Raw genomic sequence first — 24,116 nt, forward strand, 5'->3', positions numbered from 1 at the left:
TGTGTGACACTTGGAACAGGAGTGCCATACTGGTCTTAAGTGCCAGAGGCCAGTGATTCATTTCATTAATTGTGCCTGTTCCCCCTGACACTCAAACACGCTCATAAAGTAATGACTAATACTGCTGACTGGAATTCAAGATCACCATTGCAGCTCCCTCTGTGCATGTAAATCATTTTTTATACAGAACTTTCACATTTAGTCCATATTTAGTTCAAGGTCACAGAAAAAGGGAACATATTCTCCAATAGACCAATGCATTATACTGATTTGGTGTCACAGTGACAGTAGTGTCCAACCACCAACACAAGTGATGTTCTGCTTGTTGATGAGCTGATCATCATAGTTTACATAGTTTACACACTCCATCTCATGGTCAATCATAGAACAGCAGGTTAAAGGAGTGTTGATGGTGAGTCATGTAGAGGTAGATGAGTGTATGCACCATGTTACTGTGTGTTAACCACTCAACTGGAATGTACAACAGCTTTGGATTGAGTGCTTCAATATGACTGGTCGTATAGTTTTTCACACAGATGCAGCTTATATGGAACAACTGTATAAATAATTGCAATAGCTTGCAATTTCCCTCTACAGAAGTGTTGGAACAAGCCCTGTGAGATGATGGAATGCAACATTTTTTTTTTTTTTTTTCAAATTTAAGCGATGAATCAGTGTTTAAAATGTTAATATGAGGATTAGGGCTGTTGCTTTCTATTGGAAATATATTTATACATAAATTACTATGTACATTTGTGATACAGCAGGAAATACAACAAGAAATGTCTCAGTATAATATCTTAGTTATGTATTTTGAAAAATGTGATTGATCGGTGGATTATTGGCCATAAGTATCTCTAAAAAGATTACAGAGCTTGAACAGTAACATGGTAAATAAACTAGAATTAACCCCTTGTGGTTGTATGCTTCTGCCAACCAGAGACAGTCTCACACAATTATGTACAAAACTATGTTTTATTTCAAAAACATTCTCAATTCAATTCCACAAACATAAAATAAGCACTGAAGTATAACCCTATACATCAATTACAATATAAATGTAGCTTTTGTTCTCATTCATAATCCTTCTTCAAAACGGCTTGCTGATGAAAGTTGTGACACAGATTGATGAGTAACAGTTTAATGGCTTTGGTAAGGAGGTTAAACATTTATCCAAATATAATATGATTACACACTTAAAAAGCAACAAATACAAGAATAAAAGCATGAAGCAACAACTTTAATAGATTACATTTAAGCTTACCTTCATGTAACACTTAAAAAAAATAAAACATGCTAAAATTAAGATACATCTTTAATTAAAAAAAAAAAAATCCGACATACTAAAAATGTGTTTGGATATCAACCACATTCAAAAAAAGACATGAATAATCTCCAAATTGTTTAAAGCCACAGAGGTCTAAATTGCATACCAGACTGACAAACCAAGTGTCTGACTCATAATACACATGAACGGGGTGTGGGAATGAAATATTTGGCAATAAGAAAACACAAATGGATGACACTACTAACTGAGGTTCCTGTCAAAGCCCGGTTCCACTGAATAAAACCAAAGTCACATTCAGCCCACAGTCACAACTCACTGGGGCTTGTTAGTGTTTCAGAAGGCGCTTTACTCTGCCGGCTGGGTCTTGTTCTTCTTATTCAGGACTTTGCGGAGGCTCTCAGGCATCAGGTAGGGCCTCTCTGCACTGCCATCGTTCCTCTCAAGATCCTCCACTGCAAAGAGAATCAATAAAATGTCATTAAACTAAGTTAATTAGAGCCACAGTTTTTTTTTTTATCTCAAACAGTTTGAGGCAAAGTTTTTTCTTTTTTTTTTTTGCAAAACACAGACATTCTGCAGCCTAAACAGACAAGGACTTTTGTCCTGAGTGTCATGAGTGTCAAGCTTCACAATTAATATTCATAACTCATAAATCTGGACGACAAAGTTAACAAACGTATGTAGCTTTAATCAACAGTTTAAACAACAAGACAGTCACCAACAACATGCATCAATCTCGATAGTTTAAATTCCTTCATTTTATGCAGTGGAGACTTGTTGCCTCCATTACTGCTCATTTAACCAACTATACTAAAAAAGTACTGAAGGCAAAACTATGTTGCTTTACTGTAAAAACAAAAAATAATCATAATAATACAGTACAAAGTACAAAGCAGCTAGCCTGAATACACCTGTTATGGTTTAGTGCTAACAGAAATAAAAGTGCATTGGTAGTGCAGCGTACTAAACAAACAGTACTGATGACCGCAAAAACTGTAAACAATTATGTACCCTTAAAATTTTAGGTCAAAGGTGCAAACAGACCAACATTAACACTGTAAATTAGGCACATGAACGGCTTCAAGTTTCTATTGGTGAGTGGCAGTGGGAGGAACTATTAAAAGACTAAAACGGAGTTTAGAAATGTCAGTTTACCTCAGAGGAAGCTGAAGATTCATACAATTTCCAGACATTTAGATGAGAAGGTTTTCCAATGTGTTCAAGAGAACCAAAAAAAACAACTACAGTACCAACATTTCAAGCACCATGTCTTTAAAATTAAGGACAAACCTGGCTGTTAACGAGAGAAACTTTCTTAACTAATTAAAATAAAGAGTCCACCATTTCATAACCTTAATCACGCAACAAATTAGCAATGTGCAGTATTCCTGTGCACATTTTAAAGCGCTCATTCATAGAGACATGTCCTTATGTACCACTCAACTGTGAATAAAGGAAACACTGAATCCCTGCTACTTTAAGGCATTATATTCTGTAGCTGTGCTTCAGTCTGCCTCTGTGAAATGAGTGGGTTAGGTGCAAAGGAGAATTATCCAATGGACAACAACAAAGTCCTTACTGTAACTTAAGATCTTCAACTTAAAAGATCTTTTTAATTATAGTCTGTAACTATAACGGTTAAAAAAAAAAACTGATGACACTTGTAAACAGTGTCTTTTCCCACAAAGCCGCCCTTCTCTAAGCTGTGTCCTCCTGAGTCTCCTGTTTTTTCAACTGGATGTCTTCATTGTCCTGTAGCTGAGCAGTGGATGAAGACGGTTCCTCAGCCTTGTTCTTCCACAGAATCTCATGGAGGGTTGAGGACATGTAATAAGGCCTTGCGGCTGAGCCGTCATTGCGCTCCAGATCTTCACCTTATTGCGTGTTTGTGTATTTGTATGTGTTAATGATGGAGCAGAAAATTTGTGTTGAAATCAAGGTAAGAAGGTGTTACAGGGTCAGTAGGAAGAAGAGTGAATGGGGAGTGGTGAATTATGGGAAGTGAGAAAAAAAAGGGGGAGAGACAAAAAGAGAAAGACAGTCAAATAGCAAGCAAGCAAAGACTCCCACAGGCATTTCAGATCCAGTTAACAATTCAACACCAAGCAGCAGCAATGTCCACATTAACATACTGTAAGCCACAGACTGTTATTTTGGAGTGTGGCACACCAGATTCATGCAATTTGGAATTAGTGACAGCCCGACACCAAAAGCAATGTGAAAGCGAGGAGAGTTTTGATCTTCAATTTTACACTGAGCCCTTTCTTCAATGCAACATATCTGTAACACTTGTTTATCTTATGTAGAGTCCATCTGTCACTTGTGTGGACAATCTGGTTATACATGGAAGTCAACAATGGCTGAGGAGGTGGTACTTACAGAAACAGAGGAAAAGAGTGTCTACACACATGGCGTACACACTGAAGAATCCATGAGCGATGAGGTAGGAGCCAATCACCACAGTCTGGGGATGACGACAAGAACCATACGCTCACATTTCATTCATAATGCACATATGTACACCAACCCTGTCGTGTTTTTGATCAGATCATGTTCTTCCTGGATATAAAAAGGACCCTCAGACTCACCAGGATGGGTACCCAATAGTAGTGGAGATTGGGAGCTGTATCCTCAAAGGCCTTCACTCTCCCAGAGAAGAAAAAGAAGGCAAAGATCCCTGTGGAAGAAAGACCACAGAAAACTCACACTTTAATTTGAAGTCAAATCATGTTAAATTCTTGGTAGATAGCTGCTATGACATATATGATAATCCATCCATTGTATTTCAAGTGCTTTTTCCAGTTTGCTATTCACGTTGCTGCTGTAACAGATATGTGCCAGATGCCACAAGTAGGTGGAGGTCAGAGAAAAAAAAAAATACTGAGAATTGTCAATTATATGCCTTTCAATTCAATTACTGAAAGCTAAAGCTCATTTCGATCAATTTTTGATCAAATATTGAAATAGTAACACACCTACTGTATTTACACTTTATTACATTCACTCTATGCAATAAAAACTCCATTGATATTTCAAAATGTTCAGTGCTGCCAACTGATTAAATATACATGAACTCATTATGATGAGATGTATAATTTAAGAGTTATATTTTGCATATATATATATATATATATATATATATATACACACACATATATGCTGTATATGCTGACCTATATATGCTGACCTTTCCTAAGTCTTGCTCCTTGTGCTCATAATTGAGCAAATTTGCTACTTCAGTCAACTTTCTCTTTTTCCTGTAAAAGTGCCCTGTTGTCAAATCTAAATCTAAAAGAGCTATTGTTAGCAAAACGCTGCTTAACTAGCTAGCTAATGATAGTAAAATGCCAGTTAACAATTAATGTAGATTAGCTAGTGAATATATGCTACTTTTACAGGTCTTCTAGCAATGATTTTTAACCATCTTCAAAATCTGGTTGCTCTTTTCAACTTAGACAAGCCTAGCATAGCATAACTAAATACAGGAAATACAGGAAACAGGAAAGGAGAAAGTTGACCAAAGTTTCAAGCTTGTTCAACTGTCATTGGACAGTGCACAGTGTGAAAAGAGCAGGGACTAAGGAAGGGTCAATTATGAATCCAAAAATCATCCCAATCAGCATTGATACACACAAATATCACGTTTTTTTCTTTTCTGGTCCAAAATACTGTACATGGTCCACGAAAGGAAAATCAAGCTTTGGGAATAAGAATTAAACAAACAGACTCACCAACAAGCCCGACAATGAGCAGTTTGCCCAAAAACAAGAGGAAATCAGTCACTTTGTCCAAGACAGCAACCCTAAAGGATTCAAAGAACCATTAACATTTTAAAAAACAGGAACAACCTTAAAACACATCATATTTATAATTGTTCAATATTATACAATCACAAACACTGTGTAGACACACCTGATCATGTTCCTCATGAGGAGGAAGAAGGCATCTCTGGCAGAGGTGCAAAAGTTTTTGCCATAAATCGCCACCTAGAGGCCAAATCCACTCATTACATTCAAATACTTCAACACATTTCTACGTAACTGATGAGTTGAATACTGTGCAATAAAGGAATAACCCACACACCATTATGTAGGCATTTCTGTTTAGGAACTTGACAAATTTCTCCAGACACCAGAAGCAGCACTTCAGACAGCACAACAGGAACTTGGCAAACTTATTTTGGGCTCCTGTGAATGATGATTGACAGATGAGTAAACGTTTAAATAACACTGGAGACAAGTCTTTCACGTTATCCCGGGGATGGGGGGGCTTGAATATAGATTTATGTCTGAGCTTTGCTTTTTTGTTTGTCATTAATAGACCATGATTCAGATACAATGCTGAGCAACAAATATACTTTTAATCACTGACATTTTTGTAGCCACTTTTTGCAGATGTCTAATTAGTCAGAAACAGTACCAGACCTTTCAGCTTGTGATCCAGATACTCCAGCAAAACCCTGATGATCTGAATGATTGAGAGGATAAGGGAGCCAAAGGCCAGAGTTCCTGTATGATACCTAAAACAAGATACGAGTGACTTTCAAACAAGGTACAAAAACAGCCTGTGCTATATATCATGTATGTTGAGAATCAACAAATGTTGGAGGTGAAATGTACAGAAACCTCCTCCAAACACACCTGAGAGATCTTCCGAGGGCAGAAAACACTGGAAAGGCAGGCATGTCGTCTGGCTTGACGAAGGCCCAGTAGTACGAGGCGAAGGCCCCGGCCAAGGTCATCTGCCCCAGAGCCGTGACAAAATTGGCACACCAGAAAAAGAGGAAGACGTTGTAGAACTGCAGGCCGATCAGGTATTTGTGGTAAACAGTCTCTCCACCGTAGAAGGCAAAAAGGCACTCAGAGTCAGGGCACTGCGCTTTCATGGGGGTGGACGAGTAGTTCTGAGGACAGATACAAGTTATATATAGACGTTATATACACACACATACACACAATGCAGAAGATTTCTGTTTAATGGGATGGCACAACCATAAATATTCACTCAATATGAGCTACAAATAGCAAATGATAACTGATGAAAAATGATCTAAAAACTGCAGTAAGATTAAAAATTCTGTCTGGAGGTCCCAACATTTGATCAATAAAATGACAAAACTTACAGCTGGGTCACAAGTCGTTCTTGAGTGGATGCAGTCTGTCTCATTGAAAACTTTGTAGATGGGTTCATTTGAGGTAGACAAGAAGCTGATCAGTGCTGTCAAGGACAACAATCAAGGACTACTTTCAGTGACTACAAATCCCAACCTCATTTAACATCCCATGATTATGACATTACATTCATTTTGGCATACTTTTGTCCTTAGTGACATATGTTTTCCCACACATATGAGGGACCAATTTTGGAGTTCAGTGGTCAAAGTGTCCAAAATCTCACAATATTAGCCTACCACCCGAGCTTAATTAGTTATCCACATGCACTAATAGCTGCATACCGCAAAACCATGATTAAGTCCAAATGTCCAGACTTCACCACATTTGCAGACTCACAAAGTTAAGAAAGTAACAATAGTAACAATAAGAATTTGCCATATTTAATTTTGGAAACATCTGCATTTTTCATTTTTGAGGTATAAGTTTAGTGATGTAGTGTGATTTGAACATGCAATCTTACTGCATGCATATACCAATTTATTGCCATAACATAAGCAGTGTTTGGCAGCTATGTAAAGAAGCAGAACCTAAACCTTCAAACATTGCCAATGTTTGTAATGTACAAACTACTCTCAGAAATAATTTAAAATGGGATACAAGGTCATGAATTTTAATTCATATCCTATCATTAATTCATGGAAACAATCAGGGTCTGAAATCCCATCTTTGTGCATTTGAGACACTCACAACTCAAGGCTCGTAGTGATGAACACCTCACGGTAGAAGTCTGTTCAGTCTGCAAGTCCAAACATTTGGATTCAATTCTTTAAAGTTTGCTTTGTCGCCCTCTGCTGTCTGACCTGGACTTCCAAATGAAGTGGATGGTACTGCATATTTTTAAAATTACTCAGAGTTGCCGATTACTTCCAGTACCACAACCGTACTGTTTGCCAAGTCAGGGATTGTTTATCTTTTCTGTTGCTGTTGTATCAAAAAATGCCATATTCATGAAAGTTCAAACAGTTACTCATCTTTAACATCTTAAGGGAAACATTAAGTTATTTTTTTTCTTAAATCAAGCACTCCACTGTAGAAGCTGGTGGTAAAATGCCTGGCTCGCAGGCACTTCCACAAGTGCTGCTGACTGTTAATTTTCTCTTCCTGCTGCTCCTTTGGTTTTTTACTACAGTCAACCTGAAATAATGACACTGACTGACAGCAATGTGAAGGATACACAGCAGTAACTGCCCAGTAGGCGATGACCATTGCCAGGAGGAGGAAAGTGAACAATGGGTAGAAAAGGGACGACATCACATGCCCGATGGCTCTGTAAACACAACAAGCCAAAAAATACATCAATCATCACTATGAGTTATACTTCAATTACTTCAGCAATGCCTCTGCCATTAGTCTGACACTTTAATCCATTACTACGAGTCACAATAAAAGGACTTTTAAGTCAGAACAATTTAACATCTTAACTGTCATTGATCTGTTTTTCTACTCATCCCATCCTCTCATCTAAAAGTGCCTATAGCTCTAATGTGAAGTCTGACCTGCTGGCTTCTTTGATGAGAGCAACGGCAATGAGGATCCTCTTCCTGAGGAAGATGAGCAGTAGGATGATGATGACTTCCACAATGGCCAGGATGATCACTAAAGGAGAAGCGTGGCAGAAGGAGAGATCATAAGAGTGTTCCAGTTTTACAGCAACACGTCATAATTTATATAAATGTGCAGATTATGCGCTGAGTACTAACTAAAGGCCAGCCAGGTCTGTCTGATCTGCAGGTAGACAGTGAAGTCCGTCTGGAAGCCCAGTTGCTGTAGAGTTACATTAGCACCTGGCTCTCCTTTCAGGGCGGCATACTCCATGTAGCAGTGGAAGATACCTGTACAGCAACAGCAAATGTGTCAGTTTTTAAATGGCAATAGTAAGCAACCACTTTTTTAAACAAAATGGAAGCATTGTGCAACAAAGCAGAACCAGAAAAACAGTACTTTGGAAAAAAATGCATATTTGCAGGGAACATCACGGATATTGCTTCTGGGCTCGAAAGACCACAGTGGCCTTTTCCAGAAAGCAAGTTCAATCAAAACTGAATTTGTTGTGAACTGTGCGATGAGGGAAACCAGCTTTTCTGTTCTAGAAAACATGAATTCTCTGCATCCCATCTCCTGTTGAGCCTGAAGGAACTGTCTGACATCCAGCTGATACTTAAGCTCATAAATTTGCACAAATTTATGTTGTAAAAGAAAGATAAAAATCACAGTTGTCTCTTTTGGGACATTTGTTTTTTTGTCATTCAGACACAGCTAAGTTTGATTAAAGCTGCAGGGAACCTTAAAGTAAAACATGACAGCAAGGATGCACAATAATATTGGCACATAATTGGCATCAGCCAATAAAAGCTTTAAAATGAAATATCAGCGCTGATGATGTGAGGAGGAGCCTAACTGCATTCCTTCAACACACACAAATTTCATGGCTCTGAAGAAACATCATCCCAATCATTACAATGAACTTGTGAACAACAAGGAGCAACAGACACCAGCCAAAAAACATGTCAGCAGTAGTTTTATTATTTTGCCCCATGAATGCGATTGTGTTTGTTTTCTGTTCTCTCACAGGCTATATTACTGCATCACTGATGGTTGCAGACTTTATCATCTGTTGAGGACATCCAGGAAATAATGAGTGAGTGGATTCTGCAAAAATAAAATCTCCCCCTCATTCGTCTTTAGTTGCAGTCACTGTGTTTTTTAAAAGATAATGAAGAAGAATGAAGACAAACGGTCCACAAATTGTGTGAGTCAAACAAACATCTCTGGCTCCACTGAACTAAAATGAAGGCTCTGCTCTTTAGTCATCCATTTCCAATTTGAATCATGGCTTTCTTTCATTCACCACACGTGCTCAACTCAAGATGTGCCTAAATATCATTACATACAAGCTGTATGTAAGAGTATGTATTGTGCACACACTGAAAAAGTGTCAGTACAGTCAGTACAGATACTAAAACATTCAGATTTTTGAGTGCACTGTTAATGGACAATATTGTCCCACAAAGTAATGCACAAAACAAATTGAGGGGCTGTTCATAGTTGAGAAAAAACTAATTGTGTCTTGCAGTAAAAATGCTCCAAGAAAATAAACAAAAATAATGAGCATTGCATCCTTTCCTTTTTTATACTAACTGCCAAAGCATCATATTATATAGACTACAGTATATATGAACAGTGACACAGTATTAGAAACATATTCAGAGTTTATTGAACTTACTCTGAACACTTTACATTAAGAATTGGTCGAACCTGCTTTCTCAACGAGGCCCCTGCTGTGCTGAACTACTTTGAGGTGATTGTATACAAAGATAACGCATCATCATCATAATACATCATCATAAGTGTGCTTTGGCCCTTACCATAACCGATGACCAGTATCACCAAGGCAATCATGACCCAGACCATGATCCCTGCCAGGAAGCGCAGGAGGACGATGAAGAGCAGGCTGGTGAGCATCGCAATAACCAACCCACTGCAGAGAGTGGATGGTGTGAGGAGGGGAGGTAAGAGTGAGAGGTGAAAGCAGTTGATGTTTCAATCTTTGCAGAAAAGCTGGATCAAAGTGAAAAGAGGAGGAGGTAACACAGTGACTTACATCAGGATCCAGTACCAGGACTGTGTGTAATCCTCAAAGATTTTCATGACCACCTGACGAGCCTCAATAACCACAGTGGCATTCCTGTGGAGAGATTCCTGTGTGTTTATCGGATTAAGCACTATGAGGTCCCTCCTGAGGTCCTATTTGTAAAATCTAATGTGACAGTTTGGGACAGGCCAGGCCACAGCTATTTTCAAGCAGCAACAGATTAGTTTTATTCTGCAATACACTCACTTGACTCCATCAACAAGATCCTTGGCATCTCTCATCTTTCCACTTTCATCTTCAAAGTGAGAGCTGTTTCCCACCGTTATCTTCCCACCTTTCTCACCCAAAGCTGGGAAACACCTACGAGTGACTGAATGAAAGTAGAAGAAACACCAAAAAATGAAAAAGGGGGCGTGTCAATTTGATTTTTAAGAACTAACAAATCCAAAAAATACAATCCCAATTTGTTTAAAATGTAAATAAAAACAGAATGCAATGATTTGCAGATACTTTGACTTGGATTTAAATGAATATAGCCAAGATGTTTAATGCTTAAAGAGATAAATTTGAATGTTTTTGTAAATATACACTCATTCTGAATTTGATGCCTGCAACATGTTTCAAAAAAGTTTGAGCAGGGACAACAAAAGACTGGGAAAGTTCAATGCTCACAAAAACACTTCCACAGGTAAACAGGTTAACTGGTAACAGATGATGGTATTATGATGAAGTATTAAAGGGGCATCCTCAAAAGGTTCAGGAGTAAGGTTCACCACTTTGTGAAAAACTGTGGGCAAATTGTTCAACAGTTTAAGAATGTTTCTCAACACAAAGCTACAAGGACTTCAGGGTTTTCACCATCTACAATCCATAATATCATTCAAAGATTCAGAGAATCTAGAGAAATCTGTACAGATACAGATGCCGATGGCATGACTAACTGTGAAGACACCGTCATGCTAAAAGGTCAATACAGGTTTTGGAGCAACATATGCTGCCATACAGCCGACATCTTTTTCAGACATGTCCCTGCTTATTTCAGCAAGACAATGGCAAGACACAGTCTGCATGTGTTATAACAGTGTGGCTTCAGAGTAAAAGAGTCCAGGTACTCGACTGTCCTGCCTCTAGTCCAGACCTGTCTCCCATTGAAAGTGTGTGTGGTGCATTATGAAGCAAAATACAACAATAGAGACCCTGGACTGCTGAGCGCCTGAAGTCATATATCGAGCAAGAACAAGAAAGAATTTCACTTTAAAAACTTCTACCATTACTGTCTTCAGTTCCCAAAAGCTTACTGGGTGTTGTTAAATGAAAAGGTGATGTATCATTAAATATCTTAACTGAATTCAATTGAATATAGGTAAAAAAAAAAAGGTTTTGCAAATCAATGCATTCTGTTTTTATTTATGTTTTACCCAAGTTTAATGGAACTGGGGTTGTACACATTTTATATGGCAGAACTCTCCAGATATATGGATCCTACTCACAGGGCTTGCTGGGGATCAGCATGGCAGGACAGAGACCTAACCTGAGGATTTGTGGTGCACCCTGAAACACAATATATTCAAAACAGATAAAGTGTTTGGACAATCAAAATAACTGATGTACAGAAAGAAAGAAGCATCCAAGGAGGTTTAAATCAAGGCTTTAAACTCACCATTGTACTCGTCACACCTTCCTTGCAGAATTGCTTGTAGTAGTCAAAGTCATTTTTTTTGGTGACGGCTTTGAGTAATGTCATGGACTTTTCGGGGCACTTTTCCACACACATCTAAGGAGGAAGCAACATTTACAGCAGGTGCAGTTACACTGAGTGCAGGAAAAACATTCACTGTTTGCTTGTGATTTTGGATACAAAATGCAGCATAGCAGGGAGAAAGACCATGCTGGGAAAAAGCTATAGTCATGTCCCAAATACTACGTACTAATTCTGGGCAGATTTTGAGTTTGTAGTGTGTTCAAAGTCACTGAAAGTGACTAAAAATGAAACTCAAAAACAGTCATTCAGACTAAAAACACTTTTTGAATGAGCTGTTTATGGACATTCTTCTCCCACACAGCAATGTAAACAGGAAGTGGAGGAGCTGCTCTGGGAAAAATATAATACACTGTGGGTGGTGGTTGGATAAAGATTTTTTTTTACATTGCCAGAAAAAATACATGATAAGAGAAAAGTGCAGTTCACACCTGTGTGGTCGGACACTGGAACTCCAGCAACACCATTGGGCTGGCACACTTCATGATGTTGAAGTAGAACAACAGTCGCTTGTTCCTGTTTCAAAACATATTCAAAATGTTCAGAGGAAGAACACGGTCCCAGAATAACTGCTTGCAAGGTGTTACGTGTGGTTTCATAAAACACAAAGGGTGTCTTTTTTTTGTTGTTTTTTTTACGTCTACATTTGTAAAAGAGCATGTATGAAAAATATTGAGATTTATCCAGTTGCAGTTAAATATGTGGGTGAGAATGTGAGTTTGTCAAAGGGAAGGGGACATTTACAGAAGGTAGGTGCCCCTTCAGAAAATTAGACTTTTTTTTATAGACTTCTTGATAATATTTGTTCTGCAAGTCATTTTCAAAGGCATGAAATGCAACATGAAGCCAGACACTGACATCCGACACTCTGTTGCTGCATGTCAGGCATGAGGTGCTAGAAATCAAAGCTGAGCTGGCCTCTACTTTTTTCAGCATTCAATAAATCACACTAGGGATTTTTTGCTACCACTGCTCCCATCTCCCCACAACTCCTGTGCCATGTTAATACTGGAGGGAAAACATATTCTTGCAATTTCCACTTAACCCTGTCCTTTTTCTTGCCATGACAAAAATAATGCAGCTTGACAATCCATGTTCACTGTCTCTATAAACGACTACTCATTGAGGCTGAGGCACTTCACTGGCAGTTTGGTGGTAGTGTAGGTGGCTACATTCGACCAGCTCATAGCTTTGGCACCAGTAGTGTGAACATAGAGTAAGTGATTTGTCGCTTCTTTATTTTTGCAAAGTTTTGCGAACTTGCTTCACCTCAAACCTATTTTATTTGTTCAAAATCGACACAAATGTCCTTGACGTTTCTATTTCCTCTTCAGTCAGCAGTCAACACTGATGACAAGAGGCTAATTTACTAAGTTAAGAAGCGAAGCACCACTTATATAATCTACAGCACCCTTTTATAGGGCTATCATCAAAAGGAAAACAGGAAATTTTTACATTCATTAGGAATAAATAACTTAGTTTACTTATCTGCAGAGAGATAAATCCCAAGAGACACCACTGCAACATCGCTCATTGTATATCTGAGCATTTTTCCACCCTTAAGCTGCTTGAGATTGCTCACTCGCTGTATGTTAGAAACCAGGAAGTTAGGAAGTGTAAGAGTTTTGCAAACAGCGTTTTTGAAGAAAAGGATGATGATTTATAGTAAGGTGATTTATTTGTCACATGACTGATCAATGGACTATATAGAAGAAAAGAGGCCTCAGAATCTACAAGTGAAGGCAAGATGGCAAGATGGCAAAGTGGTGAGATGGTGTGCTGGAGAAGAATTGTGTGACGTATTTGAATTTTGATGCATTGAAGTTCACACCAGTCCTCACAGCACTGTGTGTTTGTTCTCAAAGTTAGAAGGAAGTACCCAGCAGAGACACATGGACAATTATAATTAAGATCTATATTTGGAAAACAACTCACTCGAGTGGGGTGCCAGCCTGCCCACAGAACTGCCCTCGGCTGTCTGTGGGATAGATCACCTTCCTGGGGTCACCCTGGGACCAGGCTGGAGCACAAAAGTAGAAGGTATAGTTACAAAGGATTTTTTGTATATCTATAAGACGATGTTTTATAGCTAAACAAAACTGCAGTGCTGTTTCCTTACCAAGTATCCCCACTGCAAAATAACCCAGAATGGCAAGAATGAAGAGGATGCAGCACACAATGTCTGTGCAGCCCCTAGAGTAGAGAGAACAAAATTTGAAGGGTTGAAAGAAACTATTTGTAGCCATTTACACACAGTAAAAGACAGAAGTACCGTAACATCTCACCTGTTATGGATTGGGCCCTTAAAGGTTGGGTCATACTTCCTTGGCTCACCTAAATAAAAAGAAAAAAGAAGCACATTAATCACGCAGTGAACTCTTCACTTTGTGTGGCTACTGAAAACGTGGCATGGTGAGAGGTCTTGAACTGTTCGTGCACCATGATATGTTAAAAACAGAAATGCACCCAGTCTCAGTCTTTAAAAAGTGAGTTAAGGTTAAATAACAGTACGCCCCCCTCTTCCTCCCATTCTTCTGTCAGATGACTTTTCCCTGAAGGCAGACACGCCTGGCAACCCAACAAATTCCTCCCTGGTGACTAAGCAGAAGCAAATTCATGCGAAAGATGGTGCCAACATAAACTGTACTGCCACTAGAGGGGGTCTACGTCATTTATTGTAGTACATCTAGTTTGACAAGGCAATAATGTCATGTTGTCATGTGCAAGATTAATGCCATGAGCAAAAACATTAAAATGTGCAAACTTTGAGGTAAAAAAAGGTAAAACTAAACTAAATTTAAATTAAAAAACAGACATCACTCATTCAATCCAAAAAGCATTCAGAATAAGATGTCACTTATTTTATTTTGATTTTGATAATCATGAGACTTACTCCAAATGGAATGGCAGAAGCAAAGTTTTTCATTTGAGCATATTTAGCCTATTTAAAAATACTAAAAGGTGTTTTAACTAGTATTGGTTGTCAGTTTAATATTGATGCCACTATATGACCTACATAAGCAAACAATACTAATGAGAAGATTGGCTGTTTCTTTATAGTAGTTCTTAATGTCTGCCATCGGGTGAGATTCTCCATGAAGTTAGATGAAATAATTTTAGCATGCAGACCAGAGGAGCCAAGCAATGTTACAGTAAGCAGTATGTTAACCAATTCAACAAAAAGCAGAGAGAGATCATATTTCTGATGTTATATTTGGTGTTTATGGCAGTGCAAACTACTGTTTTGTTCAAAGAGACCTCCAAAAGCAACTCAGTAAAGTCTCATGGCCACTCTAATAATCTCCTGAATTACACGGCATCTCCATGGGATTGCAAAGCATAAAACAAACACATTTTCTACAAAGTTTCATAATCAGGACTGCCATGACTTTATTTCATTTGAGATAAGAGTAGAGTAAATAAGTGATATTCTGTGGGTAATTATTACTGCAGGCTCAGGCATATAGTAAAATTTGCTGCAGGTTATCTGAGGTCAGCATGTCAGAGCATCCATTATCTAAGCAAATTCATCCTGCAGCTTTAGCCTATAAATTCGTCAGGAAACATTAGTGCCACTTAACAGGTCAGTGCTCTCCCGGTCAGAAATAAGAGAGTAGAGCTGCAACAATTTATCGACTAGCTATTAAATTAACTGCCAATTATTTTGATAATAATTGGTTGTGGACAAAACAAGACATTTCAGGATGTCACCTTGGGCTTTGGTAGGCAATTAACTTTTTTTTTTTTTACCTTTTTCTGATATTTTATGAACCAAACAATAAACAATTATTTCAGAAAATTATTGAGAGATTAATCGATAATGAAAATCTGTAAGAGAGCAACATGCCCCCTGATTACTGAAGAGCAAATGAAATATTCACAGATTAGAGGGCTGCAAGTTCACCTGTCTGACACAAAGGAAAATGATTTTATATCCAAAATCACCAATATTTTGACATCATGGCCACCATGTTAAGGCTCTATATCTTTATATTAAAGCACCAATATCCATCCCATACTACCACAACATGCATGCTATGTACATATGTACCATTGGATCCAGACACCTTAGAGTCTAGACAGAGGACTATGATATTCTGTATGGCGTCTTTTCATATTAATTATGTATGTGGTTCAGAGGATAATGCTGCTGCAAGCATTTACCAGAGAAGACAAGCCACAGCTTCCTGTTTGACAGACCATGGGTGTAGAATTTCATATACATAGTAGTGTGTTGTCTGTATTGTGACTCTAAAGTGCTATTTTTCAGAAGTTCAATTATTATGATGTTTGACATTTTCACATCTGGACACAAACAAAGTAAAAGGAATCTCTTACAGACTCAAAGAAAACTTAGGCCTTGTTAAAATTACATAGCTGTGACAGGATTAATGATCCTTTGATTCTGTTTTAGAAGTAAAGTCTGCTCTTTCACTGATCTACACACAGCACAGTGATATTTGTACAAGAGAAAACACTGATAACTGATAACTGATAAAAGAGCTCCCAGCTCTCACACACCTGTATAATCAGCAAAGCTGCCAGCAATAGCAGGTTCCACATAAACACACACACCCATTCTTCCCCCCATAATGTTGACATGCTGATACTGCCGCTCCAGTTTCACTCAAAACAACTTCCACACACCTCATGAGAGGGATTCACATAAGAAAAAACTTAAGATCAACCACTAATACTCCAGTCATTTGAAGTTTCTTAGCTGGATACAGACTGAAAAAAGCTGTGAATCAATATAAAACTGAAGCAAATAAAGACCAATTACCATTCTTTCCAAAATATTCTCCATCCTCAGGCATGTTGAAATTCCTTTCTGGGCCAAATGTTGAAGTGTACAGAGAACCCTTTCACTCTTTTCCCTTTTATCTGGCTGACTTCTTTCTTCCTCTCTGCTGGTATAAATGAGCAGCAAGAGCGGGGAAAAACGGGTGTTGTGAAGGGAGAAACCAGTCCAACCTGTCCCTGAATAGCTGTGAGCCTGGGCAGCCAGCAACGCTCCACCTCAGACTTCCCTACTGTGTTTGTCCTGAAACAACTGCTTTTTTCCAATCTGTGCCCCACCTGTGCATCTCCCTGTGTCTCCTCCCCCTTCCAAAAGACCTCTTTCTGTCTACTTTTCACCTTGTTTCTGTCTCAAAAACACCATCCAAACAAATGAACTAGACTACACAAGGGTGTGAGAGAATGAGAAAAGGCGTGGACATGTGAAAGACAGGAAGGGGACTGCTGCTGTATATGAGGAAGAAAACTACAGTCAAGTTGGTGAGATGTGATCAAAACCATGTGTTTGGACATAACAAGAGACACTCTGCTGCCTACTAGTTGTGTTGTGTTGTGTTGCGTGGCTGTGGAGGAGGGGTGATCATATTCAGGTGTGCAGGATATTGTGTGTTGCAAATATGATCACCTGCAGAGACCTGAATGCACACAATATGAAACTGAAAATATGTTTTAATATCCAATATTTTGATGTTGAATAATTGCCTTTAAACTGCCTCGTGAAGTAGATGGTCAAAGTCTCAAAATGACTGCTCCCATCTTGTGGAGACATGACAGTATTGCACTGGGACTGAATGACAAACACAAATCCTTCACACACTACACATTTTGGATCATCCTCTGTTCTGTATTCCACAGCCAAAGGCAATCAGAGTCTGTTAGATGAATTCATAATTTTAACAAAGAGTCTACAGATTGACTAAATGCCACAAATATTTTACAGACATTGGTAGAAACTTCATCTGGAATGACTGAAAGTTTCCATCCATTCTACTCCTGTTTTACGGCCAGCGTTACTCCGCGCATGGGAATTCCTAGGCTTCAAAAACAAAGAAAAACTTTTTTGTAAAAGTGACTGAAACAGAGGCTGGTAGTTTCTGTGGAATTTGATTTCTTGGATGACAATACCAGGCACAACACAGAGCAGACAACACATCACAAAAATAGTTCCTACTTCCATCTATTGTCTTTTCACTGCTGAACTGTGGCAACTGATGCTATTAATCCTGAATCTTTAGCTTGGACTGGGAGACAGCTTTGATACTGGGACAGTGCAGTGAATGACGTAAAGTGAAGTAAAACCCACTGGTCTGGTTTCTTAACAGGCTAAATGAATTATTGGTATTTTTTGGCAGTGAGCAACAATTTTAATCTGTTAAAAGCTCTCCAGTGTATCTAATCTAATTCCAGAGAACCACCAAAGAGCAACCAGACAACCTTTGAGCATTCACTAAAACCATTAAATAAAGAAAATTATATTACATGTTGTATAGCAGCTTTGTTTTAATAAGCAAATTCCAAACAGTTTTTAAGACAGGTCTTAAAAAGGGCTCACATTTAAAGAGAAACATTTTGAATTTTTATTGTGCTGTTTTGATTTTAAGTACTGTATTAATATACCCATTCATTTTTTGCCCATTCTGCCCAGTATAGCCACAGGCTGATCTGCTGGCCGCTGAGCAGCCCCACTGGACTGATTTGGTTTGAGGGCTTCATTTTCCCACCCAGATTTATCCTGCCTGTCAGGGGGATGAAGTTCACTACTCTAACCTTTAGGCCACCTCTGCCCATTGTCAACAATTAATCACTATTAGATATTCAGAAAAATGTAAACAGGTAAGGGTTGTATCATCATAGTTTATGTTGTGTTGGAGTGTTTTGTTTTCAGAGAAATAAAAGCAAAACTGAAGCCAAACTTGATGTCTTGCATTGTTTTCCCATGTGTGTCCTCCTCAGGTACAGTGTTTACTTTGGACATCATTTTACATATCCTGACATTCTTGAGTTTCCCCGCTTTCTTTTCTTGTCCCCTCCCTTAGCTTTGCTGGTCAAAGTTAACAAAAGTTGACTTCACATGAAGCAAAGATGCAGGTTCAGGCCAACATGCTCTTGCCATTGATCTTCAAGAAATTTGGTAGGCCTTTTTCATGGAGGAAGCTTTGTCATGTCACAGTAGGGAAATCACAGGTATCAATAAAATCAACGATGGATAAATATCTTTTTGCTGCTTCAGTTTCAGGATCTTGGTCACACTCTCATGGTTCACTGGGAACAGACCACCATAGTTCATGTTATTAGTAACACCTGTGTTTATGACAAGTCAAATTGTCTGCTGTGTCTGTAAATATATCATATCTAGTAAAGATCATTTGTCATGCTCCTGCCCCAGACACATAAACTTAATTAGATTTTTATCAACTGACAGGAATACTGCATATGTTAGTAACAAAAGTAGCCGAGTTGCATTTTTACTGAAATAACACTAACAGCATCTATTTCACTGAGGCGTGTTGACTTGGCAAAGCAGGAAAAGCACAGGTGGAACTTATAACACTAACGATGACTCCCACCTGGCAATCACTGTACTGCTATGCAGCAATTAATGATATTATATGTTACACCTGTGCTTGACAGACAAAAATGTCCACTGTGAATGAGATCTGTGCAAACAAACATTTTTGCTTTGTCTAACAGACAACCTTCACATAGCACTGCTAAAACCTTAAAAGGTAACTTTTAAGGCATCATGTTGTGCAATAGCATAACAATGTTTTTATTTTTATTTATTTTATTATTTTATTTTGCTTTTAGTTCCTGAAAACTAACAACCTAAAATCAAGACCAAATATTTAAACTAAGTTCTAGATATCCAGGGGCAATATCTAAAAAAGCTGATATCATAGCCAGACAATACAGCAGGCTGAGTGTAATACCATCTAAAGGTTACAGCTGCTGCCCTCTATACCCATCTCCCACGTCTTTCATTACAGTAAAAGGGTGTAGAGTGTTTAAGTCTAAGTTCAGATCTATTTACAGCGTTCAAAAGGAACACTACAATCACACATAAGCCTATGTTATACATCCATGATAAAATGTTATATTCTTACAACAAAATTTGGCACATCCGCCTCATAATATCAGAGAAAACCCGTCTTAGTTTCTAAAAAAGTTGACATAATGCCATACTTTCACATAAAAGCAGGAATATGGAGCACTATTTTTTTCTAAACTTGAATTCTAACTGCCTCTCCCACATAGTCTTGTAACACTTAAAATGTGTCATCTCAAATCTTTGATTCCACTTCTAATGAACTCACAATCAAGCCCTTATTGTTACTGGGAAGTTATTCCTGTATATCTGAGACACAAATACTGGAAGGTGAAACCAAGATCCAATTTACACATGTGGGTTTTATGTACTAGACAGCCTACTTACTGACACAAGTGGAGCGCAGGAAGCAACACAAAGATATTTTCTAGACTAAATATTCTATTTGTATGTATAAGAGACATTTCAAGGAACATTTAAAGTAAGGAAATATAAAGCCAAGATCAGATAGAGCCAGGATCAACAAACTGGATAAAGAAAGTGACTAATGCAGTGGATAAATACAGAAGACAGCTCACTGGTTGTGGCCCTGCATACACATCCGAATCACTCTACATGTATATCGCTTCTTCTTCCCACACTCATTTTCCCTGACCTTAATAACAAATCATTCTCACACTGCTCTTATCATGCCTTTGTATTTCAGACTACAGTCAGTTAGCAGAGTCACATGATCTGGTTTGGATTGTTAGGGTATGATGAAGCACATTTAAGTAGAAGCGGGCAGTTGCAATGGTGGAGATGTTTTTGGCTTTGTTATTGGTAGGGAGGAGACAACTGCAGAGTACAGGAACTGAACTGAGCACAAATTGGACAGGGCAAAAATCTGCAAACGAAGCTCAAAGACGCTTTTACAAACTGCATGAACATGAAAGAGAGGCCAGAGAAGCTCAGCATCGAATTTCAAACCTCCTCTCCTAAATATGGCTTATAATTACACCTAATCTGCACCAGGGCATGGCTGCCCGGCTGCTTCAAATCCTGTCATTGAGGTTTCTTGATATATCTCAGCCTGAAATTACTCCAACATGAAACTGTGGGGGATCCTGCTGTACAGTGTGTTCTGAAAGGCTCTCCCTATGGTATGTTTAGGTTATTATCCTCGTCTCCTTTTTTAGCTGGTTTAACTAAAGTCTCAAGATGCTCTGGGAAATATCAATGCGCGTTTTGCACTAAAAGTTTCTCGAGGCTGTTATCTCAGACCACAGTGATTTCATAAGTGAATCTGCAACCAGTCACAACCATCTCGTCCCATGGGTCTCAATACAATTACACTCTTCCTCTTTTTCTCCCTATATGCTGTCTTCCTCTGTGTCACAATGCCCAAATCACTAGCAAACTCCTTAGTATTTTTGTTATTACAAACACGCACAAAAAGTATGATAGTGCCTTCCCTGAATGGTTGGTAATGTGAGTCAATTAGCCATCATGTGGCAGGCAGAGTGGAGAAGGGTGTGTGCAGAGAGGAGAAGGAAAACATCCACATCATGAGAACCATTAGCTGTTATTCATTCCTACTTGTAAACATCCTGACAAAGCTAAACATGCCCGACATGTTTCTGCAGAGAAATACACATAGTAATTGTCCCAAAAGAAGGCAGTAAGCATGCTTTTTATTTTGTGTGAATTGATAAATGCTTCATTTGTTTAATGAAATGCATGCCCCCTGATTAGCAAAGAGCTGTATTTCACATCCAGCACAAGACAGGGTGTGTCACTATATAAACACATTTATAAGGAATACCGGGGTGAAGAGACCATAATTAAATCAACACAGTGGCAACTGAGCTGCAACTAAAGATTATTTTCAATACTGACTAATCTGAAGATTATTTTCACAATTAATCATTTAGTCTATAAAATGTCAAAAACTGCTTCTTTTGTTCCAGTCCAAAACCCAAAGATTCTTCATTTAGTATTAGGGCTATCAGATATCAACTTTTTTCCATCAAAAGTCATCCCTCAAAAGTGTGTAATATTTATGATAAAGATATGTAATGGATAGTTTAATTATAAACATTATTGTCTAAAATAATATTATGATGCTGAAACATGAATTTTTCACTAGTATTTCAGTGTTATAGATATCTATAAAACAAATAAAGAAAAAACATAAAGTATATGTATATATTAGAGTCAAATATATGTAAAATATTGCCAATGAGGCCAAAAAATTAAAACATTTTGAATTGTCTTCTATTAAAAGTTTTCATATAGGTCCATATTGGACAGCACATGCATATACCGATACAGCTCTTCAAGTCCAATATTGGGCCGATAATATCAGTAAACCAATATATCAGTCAGGCTCTATTTAGTATCATAAATGATGAAAGAAAAAGCAACCGGCTCTGGCAATCCAAGCAACTAAAGAGAAAGAGTTTTCAACAGTAAAGATATATTTAAATTAGTTTATAAACAACGCCTTTATTGATAGCCTTTACATGAAAATGAGTGTGATATCTCTAATATGACACTACCAATAGAGATTGAACACATGCAACTGCTAGTTGACAGACGGAGACCGCGTTCACATGTTTGGGGTATTTGTTTCTAATAAGCTCTATACATAGCTCCTGCTGCCTGCCATACCAGTCTGAGGAATGTGGCAGCAACTGGACAAGCACGGGATAAACTGGGACATTGTACACCCTAACAATATACGAGGCAGTGCGTACCCTACTTACATACAATCTGAATTTTAAAAAGGTGACAGGCGGAAAACTTTGTATTCAGTCTGTGTATCTGTAGGTACACCGTGGAGTCGCAATCTGAAGTACAAGCTTGATTCACAACGCAGGAGAGAAAGTGGTCCACTAACGTTAGTAAGAGCTAACTTGCGACAAAGAAAAGCAGAAAACAATAAATATATAAATGGAAATGCTGAAACAATCTCAAGTGCTGTTTGCGCTATCACACAGAACAACGCTAACGTAATGCACCAAAACAAAACTAGCTAACCTCCCGTTCGGTTTACAGAGGTAACGGTAAAGAGTGGCAGCTATCCCAGGACAAAATGAAGTGAAACATGCCGTGTGCGACTTGAAATAAATACCATATTTCGGTTTCTCCTCCAGTTCCATGATAGCGGAGTGTTTCTTCTTGGTCAAAGTTGAGCACTACAGCATATTTCCAGTCTGGGCAGAGGTTTTCGTGTGGCGCTTCTGTCAACTTGAACACTTGGAAGAAATCCGCTCCAAAATCTTGACTGTCCTGCTAACATTTAAAGGGAGATTCCTCAGAGGAGAGTGCTGGCCAATGAAAACGCAGAACGCCGCGACTGACAATGGGCTTAACCAATCAGTGAGCGAAGGCGGGAGTTTATAGTCCTGGATACAGCGTTCATTTCCAGTGCAGTTAAGTGATACAGGCGCAACTGAGCTGTCCAATGAGCAGTTATAGCCTTCTAATAAGCAATGATGCATCAAATACAATTAACCTCAATATTTAATAAAACATTACGAGGTGTTTGTCCATCATTACTCATTCACAGTGAAAATGTGTCTTCATCCACCAAGCGTGCAGCAAATCAATGACATAGCATAACTTTTATTGGCCTGATGAAATTCAGGAGAACATTAATTATAAAAGCAATCTATTCATTCATAATTCAACTTACAGGCCTAACATTGCCTGATCTGACTCTGCACTCTGTGAGTCACGACAGCGGCTGGTAGGATGCAGAGGTGGAAAAGGTATAAAAATCCAAATATATTCAAGTAGGGACCTCAAAAAAGAAACTCCACAATGCAACTCCATCACAGGTAAAAACCCAGCCTCTCAAAAACTGCCTTAAGTGATAATACAAAAGTATTAAAAGCAAAAATGTATGCATATGTATTTAAAGTAAAAATTACTCACTACGCAGAATGGCCTCTTTCAGATGATTATATAAACAGAACTGTAGAGTATGGATTGTACTGTAGCTATTACAGCAAAGGCTGAGAAAAATTATGATTCCAAAGAAATCATTAAGAATTTTTAATTTTGATTCTGCTTATCCATTCCTACACAAATTTCACTTGTGCTAGTTTTAAACCATGTTCTCCAAACACCTACTGTAAATCGGCCTGGCTATCTGTCTGGAGCCATAGACATACAAGTTAATGTGTGTATATCTTCCCATCTCCTAATGCAATTGTCATAATAAATTGTAAATCTTATTCTCAGTTAACCCACTCAGCCATTTGTTTAGTTGCTTGACAAGCAGTTGAATGGCACAAGTCTTATAACTGCCACCTCAATTTACACAATTACACCATAAAGACAAAAGACCACTCCAAGCAACTCAGAGAAAATGTTATTGAAAAATATAAGTTGGGATGAAATAAAAATAAAAAATCCCTAAGCGTCACTGAAAGTCACTGAACATCCCCTGAAGTTCAGTTAAATACATC

At 38.3% G+C, this 24,116-nt stretch overlaps 1 protein-coding gene across 2 annotated transcripts; it reads right to left on the reverse strand.

Annotated features, from left to right (window-relative positions):
* Positions 1 to 1,593: 1,593 nt before the first annotated feature.
* On the reverse strand, positions 1,594 to 22,939 carry LOC146309699 (choline transporter-like protein 2). Of its 2 annotated transcripts, none has more exons than XM_084744885.1 (22): positions 22,775 to 22,939; positions 14,099 to 14,147; positions 13,933 to 14,006; positions 13,749 to 13,833; positions 12,245 to 12,329; positions 11,715 to 11,828; positions 11,545 to 11,605; positions 10,301 to 10,424; positions 10,064 to 10,147; positions 9,828 to 9,940; positions 8,163 to 8,294; positions 7,959 to 8,058; positions 7,637 to 7,729; positions 6,411 to 6,495; positions 5,929 to 6,191; positions 5,713 to 5,807; positions 5,372 to 5,475; positions 5,201 to 5,274; positions 5,020 to 5,090; positions 3,877 to 3,965; positions 3,668 to 3,752; positions 1,594 to 1,740 (listed from the first exon to the last, which is right to left on the reverse strand). In XM_084744885.1, exons 1-22 carry the CDS (start codon positions 22,800 to 22,802, stop codon positions 1,634 to 1,636), a joined length of 2,115 nt encoding a protein of 704 aa, XP_084601011.1. In that variant the 5' UTR covers positions 22,803 to 22,939; the 3' UTR covers positions 1,594 to 1,633. The 2 variants fall into 2 exon arrangements, with proteins under 2 accessions (XP_084601011.1, XP_084601009.1); XM_084744883.1 differs by lacking the exons at positions 1,594 to 1,740; positions 22,775 to 22,939 and adding exons at positions 1,956 to 3,162; positions 16,597 to 16,940.
* Between the last annotated feature and the right edge of the window lie 1,177 nt (positions 22,940 to 24,116).

Source organism: Lutjanus erythropterus, chromosome 19 (assembly GCF_056507025.1).
Source record: "Lutjanus erythropterus isolate fLutEry1 chromosome 19, fLutEry1.hap2, whole genome shotgun sequence".
Lineage (NCBI taxonomy): Eukaryota > Metazoa > Chordata > Actinopteri > Lutjaniformes > Lutjanidae > Lutjanus > Lutjanus erythropterus.

What these genes read in the sequence shown, in the direction of transcription:
- LOC146309699 (XM_084744883.1), bottom strand. Translation starts at nt 16,630, where the DNA reads ATGCCTGAGGATGGAGAATATTTTGGAAAGAATG. An exon ending in ACAGACCTGGCTGGCCTTTA is followed by an intron (nt 8,059 to 8,162) that starts GTTAGTACTCAG and finishes CTTCTCCTTTAG; the next exon opens with TGATCATCCTGGCCATTGTG. An exon ending in CTCATCAAAGAAGCCAGCAG is followed by an intron (nt 7,730 to 7,958) that starts GTCAGACTTCAC and finishes TTGTGTTTACAG; the next exon opens with AGCCATCGGGCATGTGATGT.